We start from the raw sequence: 23454 nt of genomic DNA on the forward strand, positions 1-23454 counted from the left end.
CTATTTATTGGCAGTGTTTTCTCATGCAACTGTTAGTTGCCCAGTTTAGCTCACCCTCCTAAACACTTCATCCCTGATAGGTTTATTGAACATGTTTTAATTTAAACAAAATCATACACACATCAGATCAAGTTAGTTTGAAGGACTAAATCAAGATTGAGAATGGTGATGGAATAATATGTTAAACTGTACAGTGTAATTCTATAAACCTTACTGCAAAATTATTAGGGCAAATGCAGAAACTAACACAAGAAAGTTCATTGTCTGGGAAACTGGATATATTTGAATGCGACAGATGTCCCATAGAGCTCTGAATGTGATAGCTGAATGAGAAGTGCACAGAGCTTTTTAGTCTGTGTCGAATGAATAGGACTATTGGGGTGGTGGCTTTTCAAAATCAAATGTTTGAAATCTTCCATGATCCAAAATTTTGGTTCACTGTTAATTTTATTATCAGTGTTTCAGAGTTACAAAATTTCAAAGAGAGTTGCATATTACCTTGACTAAACTGGGTTAATCTTTTAGGTGGAATTTATTTAGAATATTACCAGAGTAAAATTAAAAGGACTGCCTAATACAAGGGAAGTATGACAGTGCACATATCAAATTTGTGGGTATTTTAATTTTATTTTTATTGCTATTATTTATTTTATGATATTAGAGAGAAGTCTAATCTAAATTCCTTGGTCCAAACACTCCTGAATCTCAGAAAAATTAGGCTCTCACTCTGAATATTGCATCTCAGATCCATTTTTAATTTATAGTTGAAACTTTAGGACAAGTATTGCCATTCGACATTGACTTTTTATTTTCTTTTGCAGTCCAAATATCTTTGGACTCAAAAAGAAGAAATGTATATAAATCTGAAGATATGTTTCTTATTGATATTAATGAATCATGCAAAAACTGCAAGTGGTCAGAAGTCTGATAAAGGTAAGATTAGAAATCTTATGTAGGGACTAGAATATTTTGTCTATTGAAAATGCTATATGTAGTAAAATACATTCAGTACAGTACATCTGAGAAATATGGGATCAGTTTCTCTGTTGAGTTATGCCAGCAGAGAATTTGGCTAAGGTTGTAGATAAAAGTTTTGTTTAAAAGCAAGGACCTTTCTTTGAGTGACTTTTATTAGCACTGTACACCTACACCAGGTACATTTGATCAAAGCTGTAAAATCCTATTTAATCGGTTAACTGGTTAAATGTTATACTTAAACCGTTAACTGCGTAAATGGGTGTGCCCTCTCACCCCAGCCCTCTGTGGCTGGGCTGGAGCGGCCCCCATGCCACGGAAAGCATCTTCTCCAGCCGGGCTGGGGCATTCCTGCCCACGACTGGGCTGGGCCTGCTGCAGCGAGGCTGGAATGGCTCTGTTTGCACCATGCAGCTCCAGCCAGACTGGGCCCACCACAGAAAATGTAACCAATTAACCATTCACATCCCTACTTTACATTAGCTTATTTATGATGAATATATTTTATGTTTAGACTTTTTTATTTTAAAAGGCTGGTCAATCAGGTTTTAATAATGGGATAATCTCTTACAGATTTGCCTCCATTATTACAAAAAGCTGCGGTCAGTATTTTTATTTTATCTATATTCCAGACTTCTGTAATAAAATCTAAAAATGTGTTATTACATGTATTTGTTGTTTATACCCATCAGGAGGAAGTAATAGCTGGAAAATATCTGGATGGTAATGTGTAAATCTGTCCCTACCTATGTGTTGAAAACATTTTCAAATATCATACAACATATTAATTCTTTTTTTTTATTTTCTTGTTTAGCTTTCCTTGATATACTCAATTTTCAGGGGTAATGTATGACATCCTGTACCATAGATAGTATATGTGTATGCAAGAGAATAGAACATTATGGATAAAAAGTGTAATCAAAGGATGTATAGTTAGTATTCACTAACATTAACGTATTATCTACAGTATATGTACCAGTGGTGAGCAACCTGCGGGCCACATGTGGCCCATCATGGTTCAATGTGTGACCCACGAGACATTTTTCTTTACTATTGCCCATGTGCAGGGTTACCAGATTCTGGTTTCTGTCCATATTGTTTTTTATTACCGGCGTTACTAACGTGACATGCATGTAAAGCAAAGACATATGAAGTGGAGGTGCATGCTGACTTCATGCAATGACTGTGAGAGCCATGTGCTCCCTCTTTATCCAATCAAAGTGCTGTTATGGTTCAGTTGGCACACCCTGCGAATTTTAGGTACACAAGCACAGTTAGTTAAAACAACCCTATCCTAGGAGACTGTCTGGGGGTGTGTCTAGACTACATGCCTCCTTCGACGGAGGCATGTAGATTAGCCAGATCGGAAGAGGGAAATGAAGCCGCGATTAAAATAATCGCGGCTTCATTTAAATTTAAATGGCTGCCCCGATCTGCCGATCAGCTGTTTGTCGGCAGATCGGGGGAGTCTGGACGCGATGCCCCGACAAAGAAGCCTTTCTTCATCGACACAGGTAAGCCTCGTGAAACCAGGCTTACCTGTGTCGATGAAGAAAGGCTTCTTTGTCGGGGCATCGCGTCCAGACTCCCCCGATCTGCCGACAAACAGCTGATCGGCAGATCGGGGCAGCCATTTAAATTTAAATGAAGCCGCGATTATTTTAATCGCGGCTTCATTTCCCTCTTCCGATCTGGCTAATCTACATGCCTCCGTCGAAGGAGGCATGTAGTCTAGACACACCCTGGGTTGGGACAATCTTGTGGCCCACTGAGATGGAGGTCCACTCATACAGCTCACTCACTAGTCTAGGTTGTCCATCACTGATACATACTGTTAGCTCTATGACCTGCATTATTACAGGTTCTGTGTATAGAATTCTAAACCACCAAACCATTCTACAGTGGTTTGATGCATTTAGTTGTGAAGATTTAGAACTATAATGAAAATTGTTAATTCATCTTAACAAGTATGAAACCATTTTTCATACCAAAACAGAAATATTCATTCATGAGGTTGGGAATCCTTCACAAACTTTTTGATAGTTTACTTTGTTCATTCTTTTTCATTGTAACAATGGGCTTAAATGTAAATCTGTTTTGGCAAAAAGATGAGTTAAATTCTTGCATCACTGTTTTCTTAGTAATTGTACTTGTTTGTCATATTTATTTTCTCTGGTAAACAAAAGTAGTTTATTATTTCACCTGTATTTTGCTTTTGTTTTCCACTGTAGCACTAATGTATGGACAACAGATATGCCTAAAAAAATCATGGCATATTTCCATGCTCAGAATGTTATATTTACTATTAGCAACCTACAGGTTAGTACACTTTTAAGTACCAAAACTTTCTTACTAAAGAGAGAGGCAGAAAATATTAAGGAAGCTTCTATCTGTAATCTAAATTGTGAAGTTAAAGTATACAATTGGCAAAAAAAAATCTGTGTAATGCTGCAGGTCAGTATTAAATTTTGGATAGAGTATTTTGCTTTTAGGGCTACCAGATGGTTTAAAAAAAATACCGGACACACTTGATCTCAGATGGCAGGGGGGACTGGCCGAGAAGGGGTTGTGAGGAGCGGGGCTGGCTGAAGGGGGTGCGGGAGAGAGGGGGATCTGGCCACCGGGGAGCGGGGCTGGCCCGGGCACACACAGATTCCGGGGTGCTGCTCGTCCCACGCACGGTCCCGGCAGGGTTCATGGGCGAGTCAGGCTCCAGGGAGTCCATCCCGCCACGGCCCCTTCTTTCTACTGTGTAGTTGTGTACTGCCTGGCTGGTAGACACGCTTACGCAGTGTGAGCGTGTCTACCAGCCAGGCAGTACGCAACTATGTACCGACACTCATGATAATAATAAAATATTAATTCGTAAATTCTAGACATTTATATGTCCGGTATTTTCTCAATTTGTTTCCTGGTCAGAAAGCTCAAATACTTGGCTGTCCAGTTCAAAACTGGACACCTGGCAACCCTATTTACTCTATGGCCATCAGAAGTTTGTAAAGGACTAAGACACAAATAATAAAGAAAAGGGCCCCTTTGCTCCATTTTTGAAGGCAAGGCAGGGCCCAAATGTTTGCATTGTAGGCTTGCATGCACTGTTTGGTACAGTAATTGCCAGCCAACTAACTTAGCCACACCGTGTTTCTCCATAAAATAGAATATTTTCCTACCAATACTTCAGGCCTGGCTGTGCTTTGCATTATGTCTAAAGTGTGTGAGAAACTAGATTTCCTGCAAAATACTCACTCTCCTTTCAAAGACTGTTTTGTATTAAAAAATATTTTAGTGGCAGTGTAAGTAGTGCAGGAAGTACACACCCTTAGTTATCTTCAGTCATTACAGATGACGATGAGCCAAGTTAAGACCTGAAGTAATGTTATCAGTATCAGTGGAGCTGCACCCATTAGTCCAGATCACTCCGCCCCCAATAATAAAAACATCTGATATCCAATTTGCATTCTTAACCTTCTTAAAAAGCCTATGGCCATTCAGAAGCACACGGGTCAATGTCCCATGACTCCATTTCACCATCATAACTCTTCCAACACTATAAGGATTTACGTTAAGGTTTTGCTTTTAATTTTAGTTTTATGAAGCTTTCATGGAGAGCTGTTATTACAAGTTTAAAGTAGTAATTGATAACTGTGAATAGTCACAAGCATAAGGGTTATTGATTTTGAGCAGAAATAAAATAATATGAATTAAAGTAGAAATAAAAGTTACGAAAAGGATTTAATGCATAAGGTAATCAACAGTGTAGAGAACATTTAGATGAAAGGGACAGATCCTGAGTTGATGTCATTAGAGCTACGTTTATTTACACCAGATGAAGTTCTGGTTAAAATTGTACATGTTGTTAAGCCTTCAACTGATTATACTGGCAGTTTAATATTTAGGAATATATTCTAGGATTTAATCAATCAGTTGGATAACTGTATTGTAGTTTGTACATACTGGATATGAAGGATGTAGTGTTTTAAGGATTTACATTGCACACAGAGCCAGCTGTATTCCAGTTACAGGTACAGGAAGAGTGTTGTAAGTAATATTCAATCATAATAGATATCATTAGAAACTGAAAAAATGTGCAATGTAAAAGACAGATAACCATATCACTCATATTGCTATATTTATAACAAAGGCTTCTCCCATCTGCTTCTCATGATTTTAAAATCCATTTATACTGATTAGCTTCATTAACACTGCCAAGCAGTGTAGTCAGCCATAGACTTCCTGGAGCAGAAAATACTTGCAATCTCTAAGCACGGTAAAATGTGTTTTGCTTGCAATGTGGATCTTTTTGCACCTCGAGCAAAGACAGCAACAAAAATTAAAACTTGAACTTCACACTAGTTTTGAAATAGTATTGTTAGAATTCAAGAGCATCCAGTCCTAGGAATGGTAAAGGTGAGAAGCGAGTACTTCTTATAATGGTTTCTCTTAATGGTATCATAGATAGGATTTTGTTCACTGGTAAAGAGTTCAGGGGTGTGACGTGGTTCATTGCCTGAGGATCTGGCACATGTACTTTCCCTCCCATCCAGTTTCATATTTCTTTCAGCTTTGTATTATGATTACTTTATGCATTATTATTCAGAGGGTTGTAGATCTTCAAAGTGAATTAAGGGATTCATCACTACATAAAGTAGATAAGTATTATTCCCATTTTTTAAAAAATGGAAAAACTGAGGCATACATGTAAAATGACTTACCTGCTGCCACAGAGGGAGTCATTGGAGCCAGAATTAGAATTTGGGAGTTCCTACCTTTTCAGCCTGGAGTGTTTAAACAGAAGACTTTCTGGGAGTAAAAGATGAAGAGGTGTGTGTATTATATGTATATGTATATATATATATTATTATTCCCCTCTTCTCTGCAGTTGTCTATAAAAAACTACCTTGAGAACCTTTTATATCAGCCCAAGCAGCTGCTGTCAGATTTTCAACAGGTTAATCACCAGCAGTTTCAAACTGCAATGAAATATCTCTTCAGGAGCAAAAAGAACCATTTTGTAAGTGACTTTGCACTCATTGTGTGAAAAGTAAGACTTGCCTTTTGATGTTTAAATATAAATAGAAAGAAGGGCAGACTGTATGTGCATGTGGGGTGGGTTGTGAGTGTTTCACACCGTAACACAGCAGACTTGGATTAGATTCCCAGGTGTGCTGTCTTGCATCCCTGGTTGATTGGGTATGGGGATATGAGAACAGTACATTAAGCAATTATGTAGTGAACAGAGCTCTTTCTTGTACCAGTCTAGGATCTCATACTGTAGTGTGTTCAGTATATTGGACCCTTACACCAATATAGTGTCTTATTGAAATCAGTGGTGTTTCACATGGATGTTAGGGGTCCACCTCCACATATATCATTTCCCAGGACTGGGGCCATTACTTGGTGTTCATGTATAGGGAAGACAGGATCTTCTGTGATGGGAGATGTCCTGGACATGGAGGAGAGCAAGTCAGGAGAAATAGAGGATGCTTCTATAGAGAGATGTGGTGAGTGCCTGGATAATACGAGACTTCAGTGTATTGTATAGTCTGCTGTACTCAGACAGTTGTGTTTCAGATCGCTTTGTCAGAGTGCACAGGTAAATATCTAAAACACTTTGGGAGCTATGAACTAATCAGAGCTGCAAATGACATTTTCTTTTAAGCATCAGGAGGTAGCTGAGTCAGGGTATGTCTACAGTTGCACCCTCTTTCGAGAGAGGGATGCAAATGCAGACATTAGAAATGGCAAATGAAGCTGGGATTTAAATATCCCACACTTTATTTGCATAATCGCCTTATGGCGCTATTTTGAAATAAAACACGCTGTGTAGATGTGTTATTTCGAGAGAAAACCCTTCTCTCAAAATAACTGTTAAACCTCATTTTATGAGGAATAAGGGTTATTTTGAGAGAAGGGTTTTCTCTCGAAATAACACATCTACACAGCGTGTTTTATTTCGAAATAGCGCCATAATGCGATTATGCAAATGAAGTGCTTTTTGGGTAGGCATTGCAAGTGTAGACATACCCTCAGTCTGTACAGAAAAAAACAATTAGTCTGATAGTACTTTATAGACTAACAAAACATGTAGATGGTATCATGAGCTTTCATAGGCACAGCCCACTTCCAGTCATCTGAAGAAGTGGGCTGTGCCCACAAAAGCTCACAATACCATCTACATGTTTTGTTAGTCTATAAAGTGCTATCAGACCAATTGTTGATTTTCTCTTAAGGTATTCACAAGCACGTCTTGGGCTGATTTACAGTGATGCCAAATCATCATCCCTAGCACTAACACTGAAACATCAGACCTGAAAGTGCTGTCTTTAAGCCATGGAAATTTAAGTTGGGAAATGACCTATTCGTTCTAATCCATCACTATATTGGAGTAAGATTGTTCTTATGATATGTTTTTAGTGTTTGTCCAAGGTGCTTACCTACCTACTTACGCGTACATACATACTTTATGCACAGGTAGCCAGAATTCTTCATATTTTCCCATGTATTCAGGAGAATTCTCCAGAATCTTCAGCCATCAGTAGCCTTTTTCTGCTTTTCACTTTGATTGAGAGACTTACATTGCTTTTTGGCCCGTAGGAAAAAAGAATAATCTCCACTAATGCAATCAGACACAGTATTTTATGACTGCTGTGTTTCAAAATAATGGAATATTGTGTCTACAGTGCTTTTTCATGCTTCAGATTAAAAATAAATTAGTGATGAAATCAAATATATTCACTTTATCCTTGGCTTCCTGCAGGAAATGGGAAATTTTGTTCTCGATCTGGACAAAATTAGGGAGAGAATTTTCCAAAGCCCAGGAGGAAACAGGACATTGTTCCTTGTTACATTGGAGAAATGCTTTTCAGCTTTGAATTCTATGGAATGTGTGGATATACTAAGCCAAGTTCTGCGGGTGTCTTCAATGAGCTATCTCCAACCTGATGTCATTAGAAGCCTCCCTAAAGATCTTCATCAAGACACTTTCAGAAACTTGTAAGCCATTTATTTCCCAATGAAAACAATCATTTCTATTGTCTTCTGATTAAATATACTTTTTTTAAAAAGTTTGATATAGTAGTTCTGTATCTAACATTAAGGTATAACTTTCTGTTTAGTTTTCATTGTCTGATTATTTAAAAGCATGTTTGCTAATTTATACCATTAGAAGAAACTTCACTTATCAATACATTTGCATGCCAATAAATATCATTTAGATCAGCAGTATTCAAGGACCTCTATGACAAGACAACAGCAAATGCACAAAGAACTCTTTATGACTGGATGAAGCAAATTCTACAGAAATCCTATATCACCAATGGTATGTTGAACTTTAAAAGGAAGATTTACTTATCTCTCTGGAAACATAGCCAGGAAAGGGTTCATCTTTACTAGTGAACTTTTTTCCATATTATGCACAGAGTTGTGTTAAGGGTAGCCCTCTTAAATACTATATGTCTCTTCATCAGATATGTCCTTTATCTAGCGATGCACAGCAGATAAAATGATCAAATATTCTTATTCTTGAAGGTGAACTTCACCTTTGTGCAAAGGACCATGCAGAAATGCCATCTCCCCCTTTGGTCCTGTTATTAAGGCTTATATGGGATTTAAGTGGTGTATATCCTTATGCAGACTCTCCGTACAGTGGTGAAGTACACTTGTTGTACCCTGTTTGGACTAAAAAAATAGGTGATCTTTGAAAATGTTAGCTACCTTGTTTTTAACTATAACAGGAAGCTTTGAGGGTTCTACGTTGGGGCACTGGATTATTCAGAGAAATGACAAAATTAAAAGCAAAGTAAAATAAATGTCCCTCCCACCCAATTTTATATGCCTTTCACAGCTATTGGGCCCTACAGTATATAGTACATATTCCACTAGAGGGCACCAAAGCAATAGCAACAAGACATCAGGGCATGCTTTTATACTTCACCAAACACTCTCGCAGCCCAGTAGTAGTAATAGCAATTTGCTCTTCTACGGTTTGATCTTCTTCCCATTGAAATCAATAGCAAAATGTCCAGTGACTCCAGTGGAGCAGGATCAAGCTCTGATGCAATTATCCATCTGAACATGGAAGAGTAATTTGTAAACACAGATAATGAGTGAGCCTCATACACCCCTGGGAGGGAGAGAGGGAGCGAGGTACTAATGCCATTTTACAGATTGAGAAACAGAGATTTATTATTTGGTGACAGCAAGTCTGAGGCAGAATTGTAAAGAGTCCAGATCGTCTGACTTCCAGATTTGTGCCTGAGTACAAGTGAGTCCTCCCTTAATTAACAAGCAAATATACAGCCAAGAAGTAGAGTTACAGAGCCCACCTAAGAGTTCCAGCATTAGTAAATGGTCTTGGTTGTCATGGCCTCTTGTTTACTCCCATGACCATTATGGATTAGGAGCAGTATGAAGACAACACAAAGCAGAGAACTTTCACTCCCATCTCCAGCATCCCCTCCTTCCATTTAATGCTCAACAGTGTGAGAATCTTGAAACATATCTGTGTTATGTAGTAGGCTGCCTTCCCCACACTGTTGCTAGCTTTTTTCCCAGATATTTCTTTGTTTTTATATTTATTGTTCCTGTTTAATGGAAGAGAGCTTCTACACAGCATGTTTTCTTGCCCAGTTGACCAAGGTCATAGGCTCAACATGAGATGACATGTTGTTTTAATGTTTCAAACACATCCCTCTGGAAATTTGTTTCTCAATAACTCTCATTTCCTTCCTATTAAAATACCAGTCTCTGGTGTACTCTGGTGGCTTTTACAAAAACAGGTGCTAATGTGTTTTATATTTTCTGCCTGATTTTTAAAGAACAAAAAAGGCTCAAGGGACTCTAAGCAGTGTTACTAAAAGCAGGTTTCCTGTTCTGTTAAATGCAGCAGTCAGGATCTTTACATTATTAAAATTCCTTCCCCTCCCTTTTTCCTCTTCTCTCTCTTCCTTCCTGTTTCTTACTGTGCTTGGAGGGAGGTAGTATGGTTTCTGATAAAAGCAAGGGACTGGAAGCAAAGACTTTTCAAGTTTATTCTGAACTCTCTCTCACCATATCAATTTAAGGCAATCACTTAAGATCTATTTTCAAAAGTGCCCACTAATTTTGAGTGCCTCATTCTGAAACAACCATAGCTTGATTTTTCAGCGCTGCTGAAAGTTTCATGACTATTAATAGAAAACAACTAGAGTTGTGGGTGATCAGTGTCTCTGCCAGTCGGGCCCCAGATGTTTCAAGTGGAGCACCCAAATATTGAGACACCCAAAATTTATAAACACTTTTAGAAAATTTCAGCCTTAGCTGCTCTGTGCCTCAGTTTTTCTAGTTGTTAAATGGGGCTAATTATTTCCCAGGGCTGTTGTGATAGTTTATTTGTAAAAACATTAGGATTGTGCTATAGAAATGCAAATTATTGTTATTAATATATTGTTGTATTTCTTCAGCTTTTATCCTAATTTATGGCTGTGCTAAATATTTTTCACTTTTTCTGAGGTTAATATCAGGTTAGTTAACAATGAGAGTTTTTCTGCATAGTCATAGCATATAATCAGTCATTGAAATGGACCCTGTCAGGTTGATAGTATACAGAGATAAAGTGCTTTATTTGTGTTACTGAATAACACACCTGATTATGAAAACTGAATTTCAGAAAAACTGTTACTTTTTACTTTTGTATTTTGTTCAGTTTAGGCAATACAGACAGACTAGTCATTTTCACTTTCTGATTCTTATGCATTAGCACAAAATTGCAATAGCTGGGTGCATAAATCCCAGTGGAAAGTTTTAAAAACAAATAAGACTGATTTATTAACATGTTAAATATTAATGAATATACTTCTATTATTAGGGTTTGAAAAATGTTGGTTACAACTCATCTCCTCCTCACCATTTATGAATTTAAACTGTCTGGCATTATCCAGTTTTAAGACCAGGACCTAGTAGTATTGTGATTTTAGAGATCCTTTGATTATCCAGCAATGAAGGTATACTGAGTTTAATATTAATGTGTAATCACAATGACAGTCTGAATGAATATTTACATTTGAATTAATATTTTTTACAAAACAGAGTTAAATGATTCAACCTCTTGGGTCAGTGCAGAAAATCTATGGATTTTGGGAAGATACATGGTCCATCTTCCATTAGAAGAAATTATGAAAATTAGTCTGAATGAAGTAAGTGGAAAAAATGTGTTTGGAAGTAACAATTAATCATGTGCTGCACAGCCAGAATTATCACAAGCCCAAACCTAAATATGAAAGAGATAGGTGTCTGTTTAAAATAGTTGCAAACTAAATCCAGAAGTTCAGTCAATCATTTATTAATGAACCATTCCGCTGCCTCTTTTAAAATTGAAAAATGTACAACATCTTGCGGTGCTTTATCCGATGTGTGTGCCTTCATAGTCTCTTTCCCATAATCTGTCTTCATCAAAACTTTCATGGATTGTACAGGGAGTTGTTCAAATGAGGCAGGATCAGGCCCCACATTAAAATATTTAGGAGTGCTACAGAACTACTGGTCTTTGCCTTCTCGAACTTTGTATTATCCAAATTGCTCTTTGTGCCATCTGTGTAATCTGAATGGAGGCAAATGATTGTTTATAGGATAAAATATGTGTATTAATGTCTTTAATTGGTATAGATTCCTGATGTTATGTCTTTGTTTGAACTAATTAGATGAGACTATTCATAAGCTATGACAATGCAACAAAGCAGTTGGATACAGTGTATGATATCACACCAGAACTCGCGCAAGCGTTTTTAGAAAGAATAAACTCATCAGGATTTGATCTCAGAAACACTTCCACTATCTACAGGCAAGCAAGACTTATTATCATTTTTGACTGTCTTTGAAAATGCTTTCCTGAAGCAAAGGAAAGGGAGACTGGATGTCACATGGAATTGTTAGAACATCATATTCTTTTACTTCTAAATCGCTTCAAAACTGCCACTAGTTAGCGATAACCTTGAGTTGTTGCCATCTGATGACTTTTTGTAGTTGCTTCTAAAATAACCTGATGGTCTCACTCCAGCTTCGTGTGGAGAGGTGTCCACGATGTTAGTAGCATGCAAGATTCAGGGTTCCATTGTGCTAGACATACAGACAAATAACATAAAACATTCCCTGCTTGAGAGAGTTTGCAACCTATATGTCAGGTGGATGAAACACTCAAAAATGGTGTGGGTAGTTTAGGAGCGTGAAGTTAGAATAAAAGCAGGGCTGTCAATGCATAGTCAGTGGTGAAAGATGGGAGCTGTTCCAGGGCCCCGTGATTTAAAAGGGTTTGGGGCTCCTAGCCATGGCTACCGCTGTCCCAACAGCAGCAATGGCTGGAGCCCCAGGTCCTATAAATCACACCAAAGCCCACGGTGGCCACCTCCCAGGGTCCAGCAAAGCCTCTCACCGGCCCTGAATAAAACAAATGAGTTTTTAGCAGACTTAGCTAGCCACCTCCTAATAGTTGCCGAATGGTATTGATCTGTGGGCAGTTTGACAGAATATACTTTAAGGAGGAAACCACATATGACCACCACAAGTATTATTATCCGATATCCACATTTAAGGATGTTGAAATACAATTATCTGGCTAATTGTATAGTTGATACAATTTATATTGACTATACAATTAGTCAATGAGCACCACTTTGCAGAGCCGGCGCTTCAGGGGCCGACTCAAGCTGACTCAAGCCAGGACTGAGCAGCTGGGCTCTTACTACATTTAAAATGCAGAGGTGCAGCGATCAGCATGAGCTTGGACTGCTCTGTCACAGCTCACACTGAGTCCAGCAGCCCCTGTTTGTGGCAGACAGCCCTGCCCCCTGCAAACAGGGGTTGGTGCCAAAGTAGCCTCTTTTTGCGGCGGCCAAGGCTTGCCCCGGGCAGGGACTGCTCAGGCAGCAGCCTCTGTCTGTGGCCAGTTCTGGTTTCCGTGAACAGGGGCTGGTGCTGGAACAGCCTCTGTTCATGATGGCCAGCCCTGGCTGCTGCAAACAGAAACTGCTCCAGCACCACCCCTGTTCATGGTAGCCAGGGCTGGCCACTGTGAACAGAGGATGCTTGGCAGCAACAGCCCCTGTCAATGGTGGGGAGGGGGCAGCTCCCTGCTTCACAGCAGCATCCGCTATCCTCCCCTACTGAGCATTTTAAGCAGGCTCTCCCAGCACCAGCTCCAGGGTGCCTCCTGCCCCCTCCCTTGCTGCCTCTTATGGGGGGGAACACTGTTCACCCTGTGCTCCCTACTGCACTCTGCTTTTGAAATGTACTAGAGCCCCGGAGGGCTCCTGTACATTTCAAAAGCAGAAGTCCCTGCCGTGATATCCAGCGCAAGTGGGGACTGAAGCAGTCCCCACTTGCATCATTTCCTGACCTCTCTCTGATAGAGGCAGTGGAGGGGCGAAGAAGCAAATAGGGATGTTAAATATTGATTAATTGAATAGTTGAGTAACCTTATGAAATTTTATCAGTTAGTCGGCTATTCTATAGTCCCCAGAGGTGGGGCTGGCAGTCATTGTATCAGAGGCAACAGTGCGGGGTGCCACGTGGGAGCTGGTCTGCAAGGGGAGCCAGTTTAAAAACCAGATCCCCTGTTCCTTGTGCTGCTGCTTCTGAGTATGTCTACACAGCAAAGTTATTTTGAAATAACTTTACTAGCATCTACACAGCCAAACTGCTATTTCAAAATTAATTCGAAATAGCGGAGCACTTATTTCAAATTTGGTAAACCTCATTCCACAAGGAATAATGCCAAATTCGAAATAGCTATTTCGAAATAAGTGCTGTGTAGACACTTATTTCGAAATAGGGGGCCTCCAGCCTTCCCAGGGTGCCCTGGTGGCCACTCTAGCCTCAACCAAGAACACTCCTCTCCCTCCCCACTCCCCGGAGCCCTTAAAGGGGTTGACTCTGGCCACAGTGCCTGTGCCAGCTCCAAGCCTGCCACCCCAGAGTCAGCAGTTACTGCCCCTAACCCAGTGGCCCCAAAACATGAGCCAACAAGCCACTGGCAGCCAGCTCTCCACTGCTCCCCAGAAGCAGTCTGCCAGCTCCCAGGAGCCTGCCAGGTCCTGGAGAAGGCGGGCACCTTCCTGATCTAGGGTGGAGATCGTGGACCTTATTCAGGTTTGGGGGAGATGCCCTGGACATCCACGATCTCCGCATCAGACGGAAGAATGCGGCCATCTACGGCAGGATAGCTGCCAGACTGGCCACCAAAAGCCGTATGTGAACCCAGGAGCAGGTTTGCATGAAAATTAAGTTGGTCTGGTGAGACCCCCAACCCTGAGCTTCCCCTCCCCCTTCTTCCCCTTGCTTCCCCCTTCCATCTCCCTCCTCCCATGTTTCCCCCTCCTCTTTCCCACCCTCTCTTCTCCCCTCTCCCGCCTCCTTTCTCCAGTCTCACCAGAGTTTCATCCCTCCCCCCCTCAGTTTTCTTTAAATAAAGAGAGTTTGTGTTCATGAAAATACATGTATTTTATTTGACATCAGGAAGGGGGATTAGGGAAGGGTAAGTGGAATGACGTGAGGGAGGAATGAGGCACAAGCCCCCTGTGGGGCAGACCAAGGAGGCTCTTAGTGCTCCTCAGGGTGGAAGCTCTCCCGCAGGGCCTCCTGGATACTGACAGCCCCCTGATGGACCTCCCGGATGGCAGCCTGCAGAAAGTGCAGCCAGGCTCACAGCAACACATCCGCGAGAAGCACCGGAGTGCCCAGGGGCAGCTCTGGCTCCATGTTGCAGAGTGTTGTGGTGTCCTAAGTGAGGGCAACCAGAGCACACAGAGATAAAATGTTTTGCTGTCCCTCATCGAGGTAGGCAAGCAAACAGGGAAAGCTGAGAACCGGCTGTCCGGGGGGGGGGGGGGGGGTCGGGTCCCTTTAAGCCCAGGTCTCAGATTGTGTGGCTGCTGCCTGAGGCTAAGTAACTACTGACCTGATGCCCTGCTGGACCTGGTTCTGGCCAGCCTTAAATGAGACTCAGTGTCCACTCAGTGTGGATGTGCTATTTCGAAATGCATTTTGTGTGTAGATGCGTTATTTTGAAATAACTTATTTTGAATTAACTATTTCGAAATAAGATATTTCGAAATAACACTGTAGTGTAGACATACCCTCTGAGAAAGGGGGGTGGGAGAGTCTGAGCTCCCGGACCTGGCACAAGCCAGAACTGAGCTGGGCTGCCTGTCCACCGAACTCTTAATACACTTGAAATGCAGAGCTGAAATGGGGATAGGTCTGGGACCCAGTGTGAGCTGGGACTGAGTTGGGCAATCTTCCTGCCCAGCTCCTAATACACTTTACATGCAGAGCCTCAGCAGGGGTAGGTCCCGGACTTGCTGCAAGCCAGGACTGAGCCAGGATGCTGGCCAACCTGCTAAAAATTTACTGGCAGAGAGAGGAGGAGAAGGAAATGCGTGTAGTCTATAGCATTAACCTACAAGCTTTTGCTTATCAGTTAACCGGTTAATCGACTATACTATTACATCCCTAGAAACAACTAGTTGAATCGCTACTTGACTAGTTGCTTACATCCCTACCCACATTACCAGTGGCAGCAGAGAGGCCAAGGAGGAAATAGGTAAAAAGAATGATCTAGTCTCCTCACTTTCATGGGATCTCAGGTGCTAACTCTATGGGTGTACCAACGGGGAAAAAAAAACCTGGGTGTTGAGCATGCAGGAGCAGCCCCACAGATCAGCTCCTCCCATCACCCTCCCACACATTCTGCCTGCCGCACGTCAGCTATTTAGCAGCATGCTGAAGGCAATGGAGTGGAAGGGAGAGAAGCCAGGGTCAGGTGTCCTCAGACGAGGGGTAGGAGTTTGGGGAAAGGAGTGGAGTGGCGCCAGGGCTCAGGGTGGAGCAGGGGTAAAGAACCTCCCAGCAACTCAAAAAGTTGGTGCCTATGCCCGCAGTGTAGCATTTAGTCACATTTGCATGCACTGCTGTCGATCTTATGACTTTTCTGTAGGTTATCAGAGGACTTCCATCTTCAGGGCTGTCAAATCAGCAGTAAATGTACTTTAACAGTAAGAAAAGAAAATGAATCTTTCTCATGAGTATTCAAAATATGGGCCATCTGCAAGAACCTTTATATTATATTTTGTCATATAAAAGATCCCATTTAGTCCAAAGACACCACTATCTGGAGTTGTTTGCAGCCCCTGAGGCATTTCCTTGGACTTTCTCAAATATATAAAGACTACTCTTTATGCCTCCAATTCTTTTCTCATTTCACCAGAAGATCTCTATTCTCTCAGTAGAGGCCCATCATATATATTTCTGTGTCAGAAATGAGGAAAATAAACCTCACAAATAGTTTTCCTATGTATGCAATTCTTACAAATTGGAGGAGTGTCACTCTCCAAAGTTCTTAATATATCTCATTTTTACAATACCCTTATTTTGTGTTATGCATTTAAATTCTATTAATGATTTAAAGTCCTCTTTTAAGAAGTAATATTATTGATTGTTGCTAATCCCAAGGGAAATTAGGAGCCTTTGCTGGCTATGCAGTAATGTGTCAGATGGTAACTACACTCTGGTCTGGCAACATCTGTGATCTTTCATTAGCGAGTCCTGGTCCACTGCGGAGGGTCGGGGGGCTGGGAGCCCAGTGATGCAGGGGTGTGTGTGATGTGCTTCCCAGCTAGGCTGAGGGGGTAAGGGGAACATGCGTTCAGCTCGGCTGGGCTGGGGCAGTGGGTGGGAGCTGGGAAGCTGGTAGCACACCTCAGCTGCTCGCCAGGGCCAGGGCCAGGGCCAGGGCCAGGGCCAGGGCCAGGGCCAGGAAAGAGCTGGGAAGCCTGGTGCATGGCTCCACTTGGCTGAGGGGGGGGTGTGGGAAATGGTGTATGGCCCAGCTGGGCTGTGAGAGGAATTGGGGTGGGAGACGGGAAGCCGGGGGAAGGGAGAAGGGACCGACAGGGAGGAGGTTAGAAATGACCTCCCCTGGTCTGGCAAAATCCCTCATCCAGGACCAGAAAGGTCCTGAGGGTGACGGACCAGGGAGGTCCAACCAGTATTTGTTATAGAAGTATGATTATAGATCCTTTGTTGATTTGCACATTGGTCTGATAATAATGTCCCATGACTTCTCTTGGGCCACTAAAACACAGGGATGTTAAATTTTGATTAATCAGCTAATTGAGTAATTGATGGAATTTCCATCGACTACTCTGTTAGTTGATAAGGGGGAGCTGGCGTGCTCGCTATCCTGTGCCTCTGCCTTTTAAATGTAGTAAGAGCCGCTCATGGGAAGTATAGGGACAGCACATGCACTTGTTCCCCGCATGCTGGATCTGACAGGGAGGTTTGGGTCTTTCTCCACCTGCTCCTCCCCCCTGCAGGAAGCCAGCGCTGGTGTTCCAATCTTGCAGGGTGCTGTAAGGCTGTAGCGCCAGCATTGGCTCCCTGCTGTGGGGGCAGTAGTGGGGAAGGGCTGAGTTGGGGCTCCAGAAGAGTTATATCTGGCTCCCTAGTGATCCATTCTTGGCTTGCAAGCCATAAATTGCTGACCTTTGGATTACAGTAAGTAAAATTGACTGAACCCATCTGCACTGAAGACTTTTAGCAAGTTTGTGACTAAGCTGAAGCATAACTAGCTGCTGGTGCAGTTCATGTGCATAAACCACATAGCTTAGACACCATTCCTGGTTGCCTATGTTCTGTTTATTGATTCCATCTGTATGCAGGGCTGTAGCATGAATGTCAAGCTGTAGCTGTACTCTTCTGTAGTCCCAACTACATAAATGGGGTTGCTGACAGGCTAGAAGATTAAATATAGGGGTAAGGCCAATATTGTAGCCTTTGCTCATTTGATGACTAATAATTGACTATAAGTGCAGTAGAAATAGAAAATGCTCAGCAGAGACTGCTGATATTTTACCATTGCTATGTTCTAACCATCAAGTCAAATGCATCAATGTGGCTGATGTGCATGCATTTGATACACAAAGGTCCTGTCAATCTTACAGCTGAAATAATGTAATCAACGAATGCCTCTGGAAATGGCTGTTCACAGCATGTTTTTCCTAAGCAGTGTGGCTAGATTTTTTTTCCTGCTATGTTATGAAACTCTTCTATAGACTTACCCCGGAGGGTATTGAATGAAATAGTCTATAGCAGAGCTTTGTAAAACAATTAAGAAAAAAATCCCTCTTCATCACAGTTACAGAAAACATACTAAATCCCTGCTTGCAGTAACTGTGTTTGAACTTTATTGTGTTCTTAACATAGTTTCAGCTGCCTGGTTGACGAAGCCAGATGGGTATTAGGCATGTAATCCTCAGACATACACTCACTTGTATGCTCTGCCCATGCTGGGAAACAAAGGCATCAAACATCATCTCTGCTTCCCCTGCCTCTGAATATGGTTGTGCTATGAGGGTAATAAGTATAACAAAGCACTGTAAATGACTACGGTCAGTCTATTGGGTATCAGCTCAATTTTCTCACAACTGCTGTTGAACAAATCTACATTCAGTGGAAAAACCTATCCAGTAGTTGATATGGAGCTATGTTAGATGTGAAAAGTGGTGGATTTTTATTTATGTAGAATTAAAATTATTAAAAAAAACCTATCCAAGGCTCTAGATGGCCAGCATATTAATTAATTATACAATACAATGAAATCTCTGCAGTATTAAAATAATAATTCCAACAGGAACTCAGCCTGCTCTACCACTACAGAGACTCCTACCCACTCCTGTATCTTAAGTGGGGATTATACCCAAAGTCCTTCCTAAGGAAGCAGATTCCAAAAGTGGAGTCCTTCAAATGAGAGACACAGCATATTGAGTCATAAACCAAAGCTGACAGTAAGCACCTCCCAACTGATTTTAGTATAAGAGTATAAGAGTGCGTATGTCCCAGATAATTCAGGGCTATGGGATTGTAATTCAAGGAGTTGGTGACAACTATTAGCATCAGGAAGCTAGTTAAAAACTATGAGCACAGGAGCTGCACTCATGCTGTGTCTCCCCACCCTGAAAGGAAGGTGTATCTGCAGTTAGCTAACTCATTTCTGGTCTTCCATATAGGTTAGGCTTGTTGGTTTGTTTTTATGACAATATGGAACAAATGGATGCCATTGTGGCAAAGGTTTTACTTCATCAAATGATGAAATGCAATCAGCTGAGAGGCTTCCAGGCTGAGGTCCATAAGGTGTGTATTTGTTCACTTGTGTGTGAACTCTCCTAGCTAATCTGCTTCCTTCCCTCCCTTTCAGGGGTGAAAGTAAATTTAAATGTCTTACAAGTACTGTCCTATCACGATCCCCCTCCCCCTTTTAGCCAGGGGGAAGGTTGTGATACAACAATACCTGTAAGAAATTTAAGTACAGGGTGGAGTGGGGGTTGGGGGGTGGCTCAGGGTTGGGATATGAGGGATGCAGAGTTAGGGCTAGAGGTGTGGGGGGTGCAGGAGTCAGGGTTGGGTGTATGAGGGTCTCAGGGCAGGGAGTGGGTTGTGTTTGGGGGTGTAGGAGGCAGGGCTGGGGGTGGGGAATAGAGTATGTGCAGGGGCCCTGAGGCCCAATTACCTTACATGGCTGTGGCCAATGCTGCAGCAGCCTGTCCCCTGTGGTTGGACAAAGGGATGAGCCAGGATTGCCACAGCTATATCGTGGCCAAATCTGTTGCCTCTCCTACTCCCACAATAGCAGGAGGGCTGCTGCCATCCCTTCCTGCGGCCAGAGGGGAGCTAAACCACAGGGCTTGCCCCAGGATTGGAGCCGGGGACAGGCTGTGTGGCCAGTTGAGGACTGGGCCCCAATCAGAGCCTTGTTGCCTGGGCTGCTGGGGCCAGAGCCTGGGCCTGGGCTGCCACCAGCAGAGCCAGGCACAGAGGCCTGCCCCAGGGGCAGGGTGTCTGGGGACAGACAGCGCTGGTCAAGTGAGGGCCAGAGCTGGGCCAACACGGCCAGATGGTGGCCCCTTTTAAATGAATAGAGTGTCCCTGTTAGCTCTTGCTGGAGCACAACAGAGCGGTGCACTGGGGCACATTGCCTTCATTTTACCTCTGCTCCCTTTTCTAGGATAAGTTTCTTCTTTAGAATCCAACAAGAAAAGAGTGACATATCCAAGAAATACATAAAGTACTTGAATAAGTAATGCAAAAGACAAAGGGCTTTTGATGCTTTTAACAGCATTTAATGAGAACCATCTTCATATTTATTTGCCATCTGTGGCTCTGTTTCAAGATTTCTGAGAAGTGGGTTCTTGCTAAGTGCTTGCTTCTGGTGCTGATGGTTAGTTAGAAAACCCCTGCTAGTATTTGGGTGACAATGGAAATTAGATGTTGGCAAACCTCCCTGCTTTTAAACACCACCTCATGCTCTGCATCTGTCTTTTCTTGATGTAGCTCAAAGCTCAGCTCCTAGACATTGCCATGCAAAACCAGACATTGAATGATACCCTTGGGTCTCTGTCTGATGCCGTGGTTGGATTGTCTTCAACTCAGCTGGACTCTTTGTCACCTGAAGCAGTGCATAATGCTATTTCAACATTAAACCAAGTCTCTGGATGGGCAAAAAGCCAAATTATGATTTTATCCAGCAAATACCTTACTTATGAAAAGGTACATTTGGGATTTCTCTGATAAAACCTGAAGACATTTGATAAAAACAAAGTGCAGCAATCTTTTTGTCAACTGGAACTGTTAATTTTGTAAAGTTTGGAATCTATAGAGTTTTACTGTATTTTCTTAGTACAAGATTTCTGTAATGATGCCATTGATCGAACTGGTCAGAAAATTCTGTTTAAGTAAATAGGAAAATATAGTGCCTACAATATAACTGGACTAGCGCTGTCAATTAGTGGACATTAAAGCCTGCAATTAACACAGGGCAGAATTAACCGTTAAAAAAATTAACTCGCATTAATCGCAGAGGTCGGCAAACCAGCATGATTAGAGACCGTCTCTGGTAAGGTGCAGTCATGCAAACTGCCACCAGAGGGCTTACAGAAAAATGAAGCAGCCAGAAGGGAGGGGGAAAAACTGAAGATGTGGTTCCAGCTCCAAAGGAGAAGTAAACAAGAAAAGTAAAGAACTTGACACCCGTTCCTCTCCCCTCCCAGGTGACCATATTTTTTAAAATAAACCATCCAGGGGTTGCCCAAGCTGTTCCCCCTTCCTCAGCAGGGCTCACCCAAACAACCCTCTCTTTGCCTCCTGGGGTTGGGACTGACCCTCTGCCCACATGTGATTCTGGGTCTGTCCCCCCTCCCAAATTCTGCACTGCCTATGATGGGATCTACCCCCACTCCTGCCCAGGGGCTGACCCCTCCCCTGAGCTTGGGGGCTGACCCCCCCACACATGAGCCCTATGCCGCCTGCAGTTGGGGGTTGAGCCCCCCCCCAAACTCTGCACTGCCCATGGCTGAGTCTACCTCCCTCTGGCCCTGTGCCACCTGCAGCTGTGGCTGAGCTAAATTGATTATATAGAAGAATTTAAGTTCAGCTTTCATGTCAGAATTTACACTACAATACTTCAGTGAGGTGAACTGAATTTTTTTTTCAGTGTAAATGTTTTGTAATAAAAAATAAATCTAAAGTGAGCACTATATACTTTGTATTCTGTGTTTTAATTGAAATAAATATATTAGAAGATGTAGAAGACATCCAAAAATATTTAAATCGATACTGTGCCTATTATTGTTTTACAGTGCGATTAATCACAATTAATTTTTTTAATCACTTGACAGCCCTAAACTAGACATAGAAAAAATGTGCAGTTTCAAGTCCACAATTTTACTTGTAGTTCTGAATTGCTGCCACAATTAGCTGAACTTTAAGACTTTTTTAAACTATTGCTGGAGAGTCTACATTTCAAAGAATAGGCTGTTGAAAGGTGAATTTTACACAAATATATCACACATCTATTATTAATGGTTCTTAAATTTTACTTTGAAGATTTCTGCTATAACATGAATTGCAAAACTCCCCATTTTATTTCCTTTGCTCTCTCTATAGGTTTTATCATTTTATAATATTAGTCAAATGGGTGCTTTGGTGACAGGAATTAGTGCTCAATCATTCTACAACATGAACCCAAAGGAGCTCTCTCAAGTTATTAGAGGCACCTTATCCCAGTATGCTTCTGATTTATCGCCTGCACAACAACAAGGTATCCTCAGTAAGGTAATAGTAAATTCTTAACCCCTCTCCCTCTGCACCAAAATACAATGACCTTATATGCAGAACATGCTTTTTTAAAAAAATTCTCTCAATTACATGAGGATTTTGGCTGAATTGTTGACTGAAATAATTACCTCCTATTTGTATTCTGTTTTCCTTTCAAGCACCATATACACTTTAAAAGTTATGTATTTTACCCTCTGTTAATTTTAATTAATGAACTCTAACTCTTTACCTGCAACCTTTTTAAGGAATATTACATTTAATAATCTAGAAATAAACTCTTAAATCCCACATGCTGACTTTTTTCTTCTTTATTAGATGCTTACATCTAGAGATCTTTCTTCAGCAGTCACAGATATACAAGGAGCTTTTTTTAAAGAAGTATCTCTTTCTGATTTATGGAAGGAAACAGGTTTTAACTCTTCAATCATAAAAGAAAAGGAATTAAGAAAAAGCCAGGTAACGAGTAGCTATAGCATTTCCATTTCCACTGTGATTGATACCTATATAAATACAGTGAAACACTTCCAGACCTTTTAAAAACAAATTTTTAAGGGGGTTTCTCTTGTTTAGAATCCCAGGCCATGTTCCTCCAGTAGAAAAAAAAGGCGTCACTACTTTTGTTTTCCCTTCCTACTCCATTTTCAGAAGTGTGATCTGATGCTTACTGAAGAATGTGAAGAGAGTAGAGATAGAGAAGCATAAATTCAGGAGGAGACTGTAGAATACAGGTGGAAAGAAGGAATCAGTTCTAATACGCTTGGGTGATACCCACAACCAAAAGTCTCACTGACTCGGTCAGCATTATAAGGAATTTTTATATAAGAATAAATTGTTCTTTAAGATACTGAGCACAAGACTTGTTAGGATTTTGGCATGTGTTTCTTCTTCGTGCATGTTGTATAATTGCAAGAGGGTAGTTGCCGCAGCAACCAGCAATTCTAAAGGGCCTGGAGCTCCAGGTGCCACTGCTAAATCATCGCCTGAGCACTGCACAGTGCACTCGGGGCAGGTCTAAAGTCTGGGGAGGGGCTGCATCAAGGTGTGCTCCTGGCGGTGCAGGGGCCCTGGCCCTGCCCCTGCCCCTTCAACCGAGACCCCACCCCCTTCTGAGAGTACCCCTCCACCTTGCCCAGGGACCAGCGTGGTTATCAGCTCCCCCATTAATTGCCACTTGCATTGGAAACCAATCCTGTGGTCTATACATTGAGGTATCATGATCACTGTCTAACGTACATGCCATCACTTAAGTCAGTGACAAAGACTGTGAATAGGGATTGCAGGTCTGTGGCCTCACAATCATGTTCACAGCCTTTAAAATTCATAAGAAAGTATTTGCTTGAG

General features: G+C 41.8%; 1 protein-coding gene across 7 annotated transcripts in view; it reads left to right on the forward strand.

Annotated features, from left to right (window-relative positions):
- OTOA (otoancorin) overlaps nucleotides 1-23454 on the forward strand; it is a 74116-nt gene that overhangs the window by 2051 nt on the left and 48611 nt on the right. For 4 of the 7 annotated variants that reach the window (XM_075899476.1, XM_075899477.1, XM_075899481.1 and 1 more), the window contains exons 2-15: nucleotides 822-933; nucleotides 1549-1577; nucleotides 1668-1698; nucleotides 1790-1817; nucleotides 3207-3294; nucleotides 5855-5986; nucleotides 7733-7968; nucleotides 8190-8293; nucleotides 11041-11147; nucleotides 11652-11791; nucleotides 19011-19134; nucleotides 20332-20547; nucleotides 21943-22110; nucleotides 22429-22569. In XM_075899476.1, coding sequence (XP_075755591.1) covers nucleotides 822-933; nucleotides 1549-1577; nucleotides 1668-1698; nucleotides 1790-1817; nucleotides 3207-3294; nucleotides 5855-5986; nucleotides 7733-7968; nucleotides 8190-8293; nucleotides 11041-11147; nucleotides 11652-11791; nucleotides 19011-19134; nucleotides 20332-20547; nucleotides 21943-22110; nucleotides 22429-22569 — 1656 coding nt within the window. Of the gene's footprint in view, nucleotides 1-821; nucleotides 934-1548; nucleotides 1578-1667; nucleotides 1699-1789; nucleotides 1818-3206; nucleotides 3295-5854; nucleotides 5987-6062; nucleotides 6477-7732; nucleotides 7969-8189; nucleotides 8294-11040; nucleotides 11148-11651; nucleotides 11792-19010; nucleotides 19135-20331; nucleotides 20548-21942; nucleotides 22111-22428; nucleotides 22570-23454 lie in introns of those variants that run through there. The other 3 variants (XM_075899480.1, XM_075899479.1, XM_075899482.1) reach the window with 2 other exon arrangements.

The sequence above is a fragment of the Pelodiscus sinensis genome, chromosome 16, assembly GCF_049634645.1.
Source record: "Pelodiscus sinensis isolate JC-2024 chromosome 16, ASM4963464v1, whole genome shotgun sequence".
Taxonomy (NCBI): Eukaryota; Metazoa; Chordata; order Testudines; family Trionychidae; genus Pelodiscus; species Pelodiscus sinensis.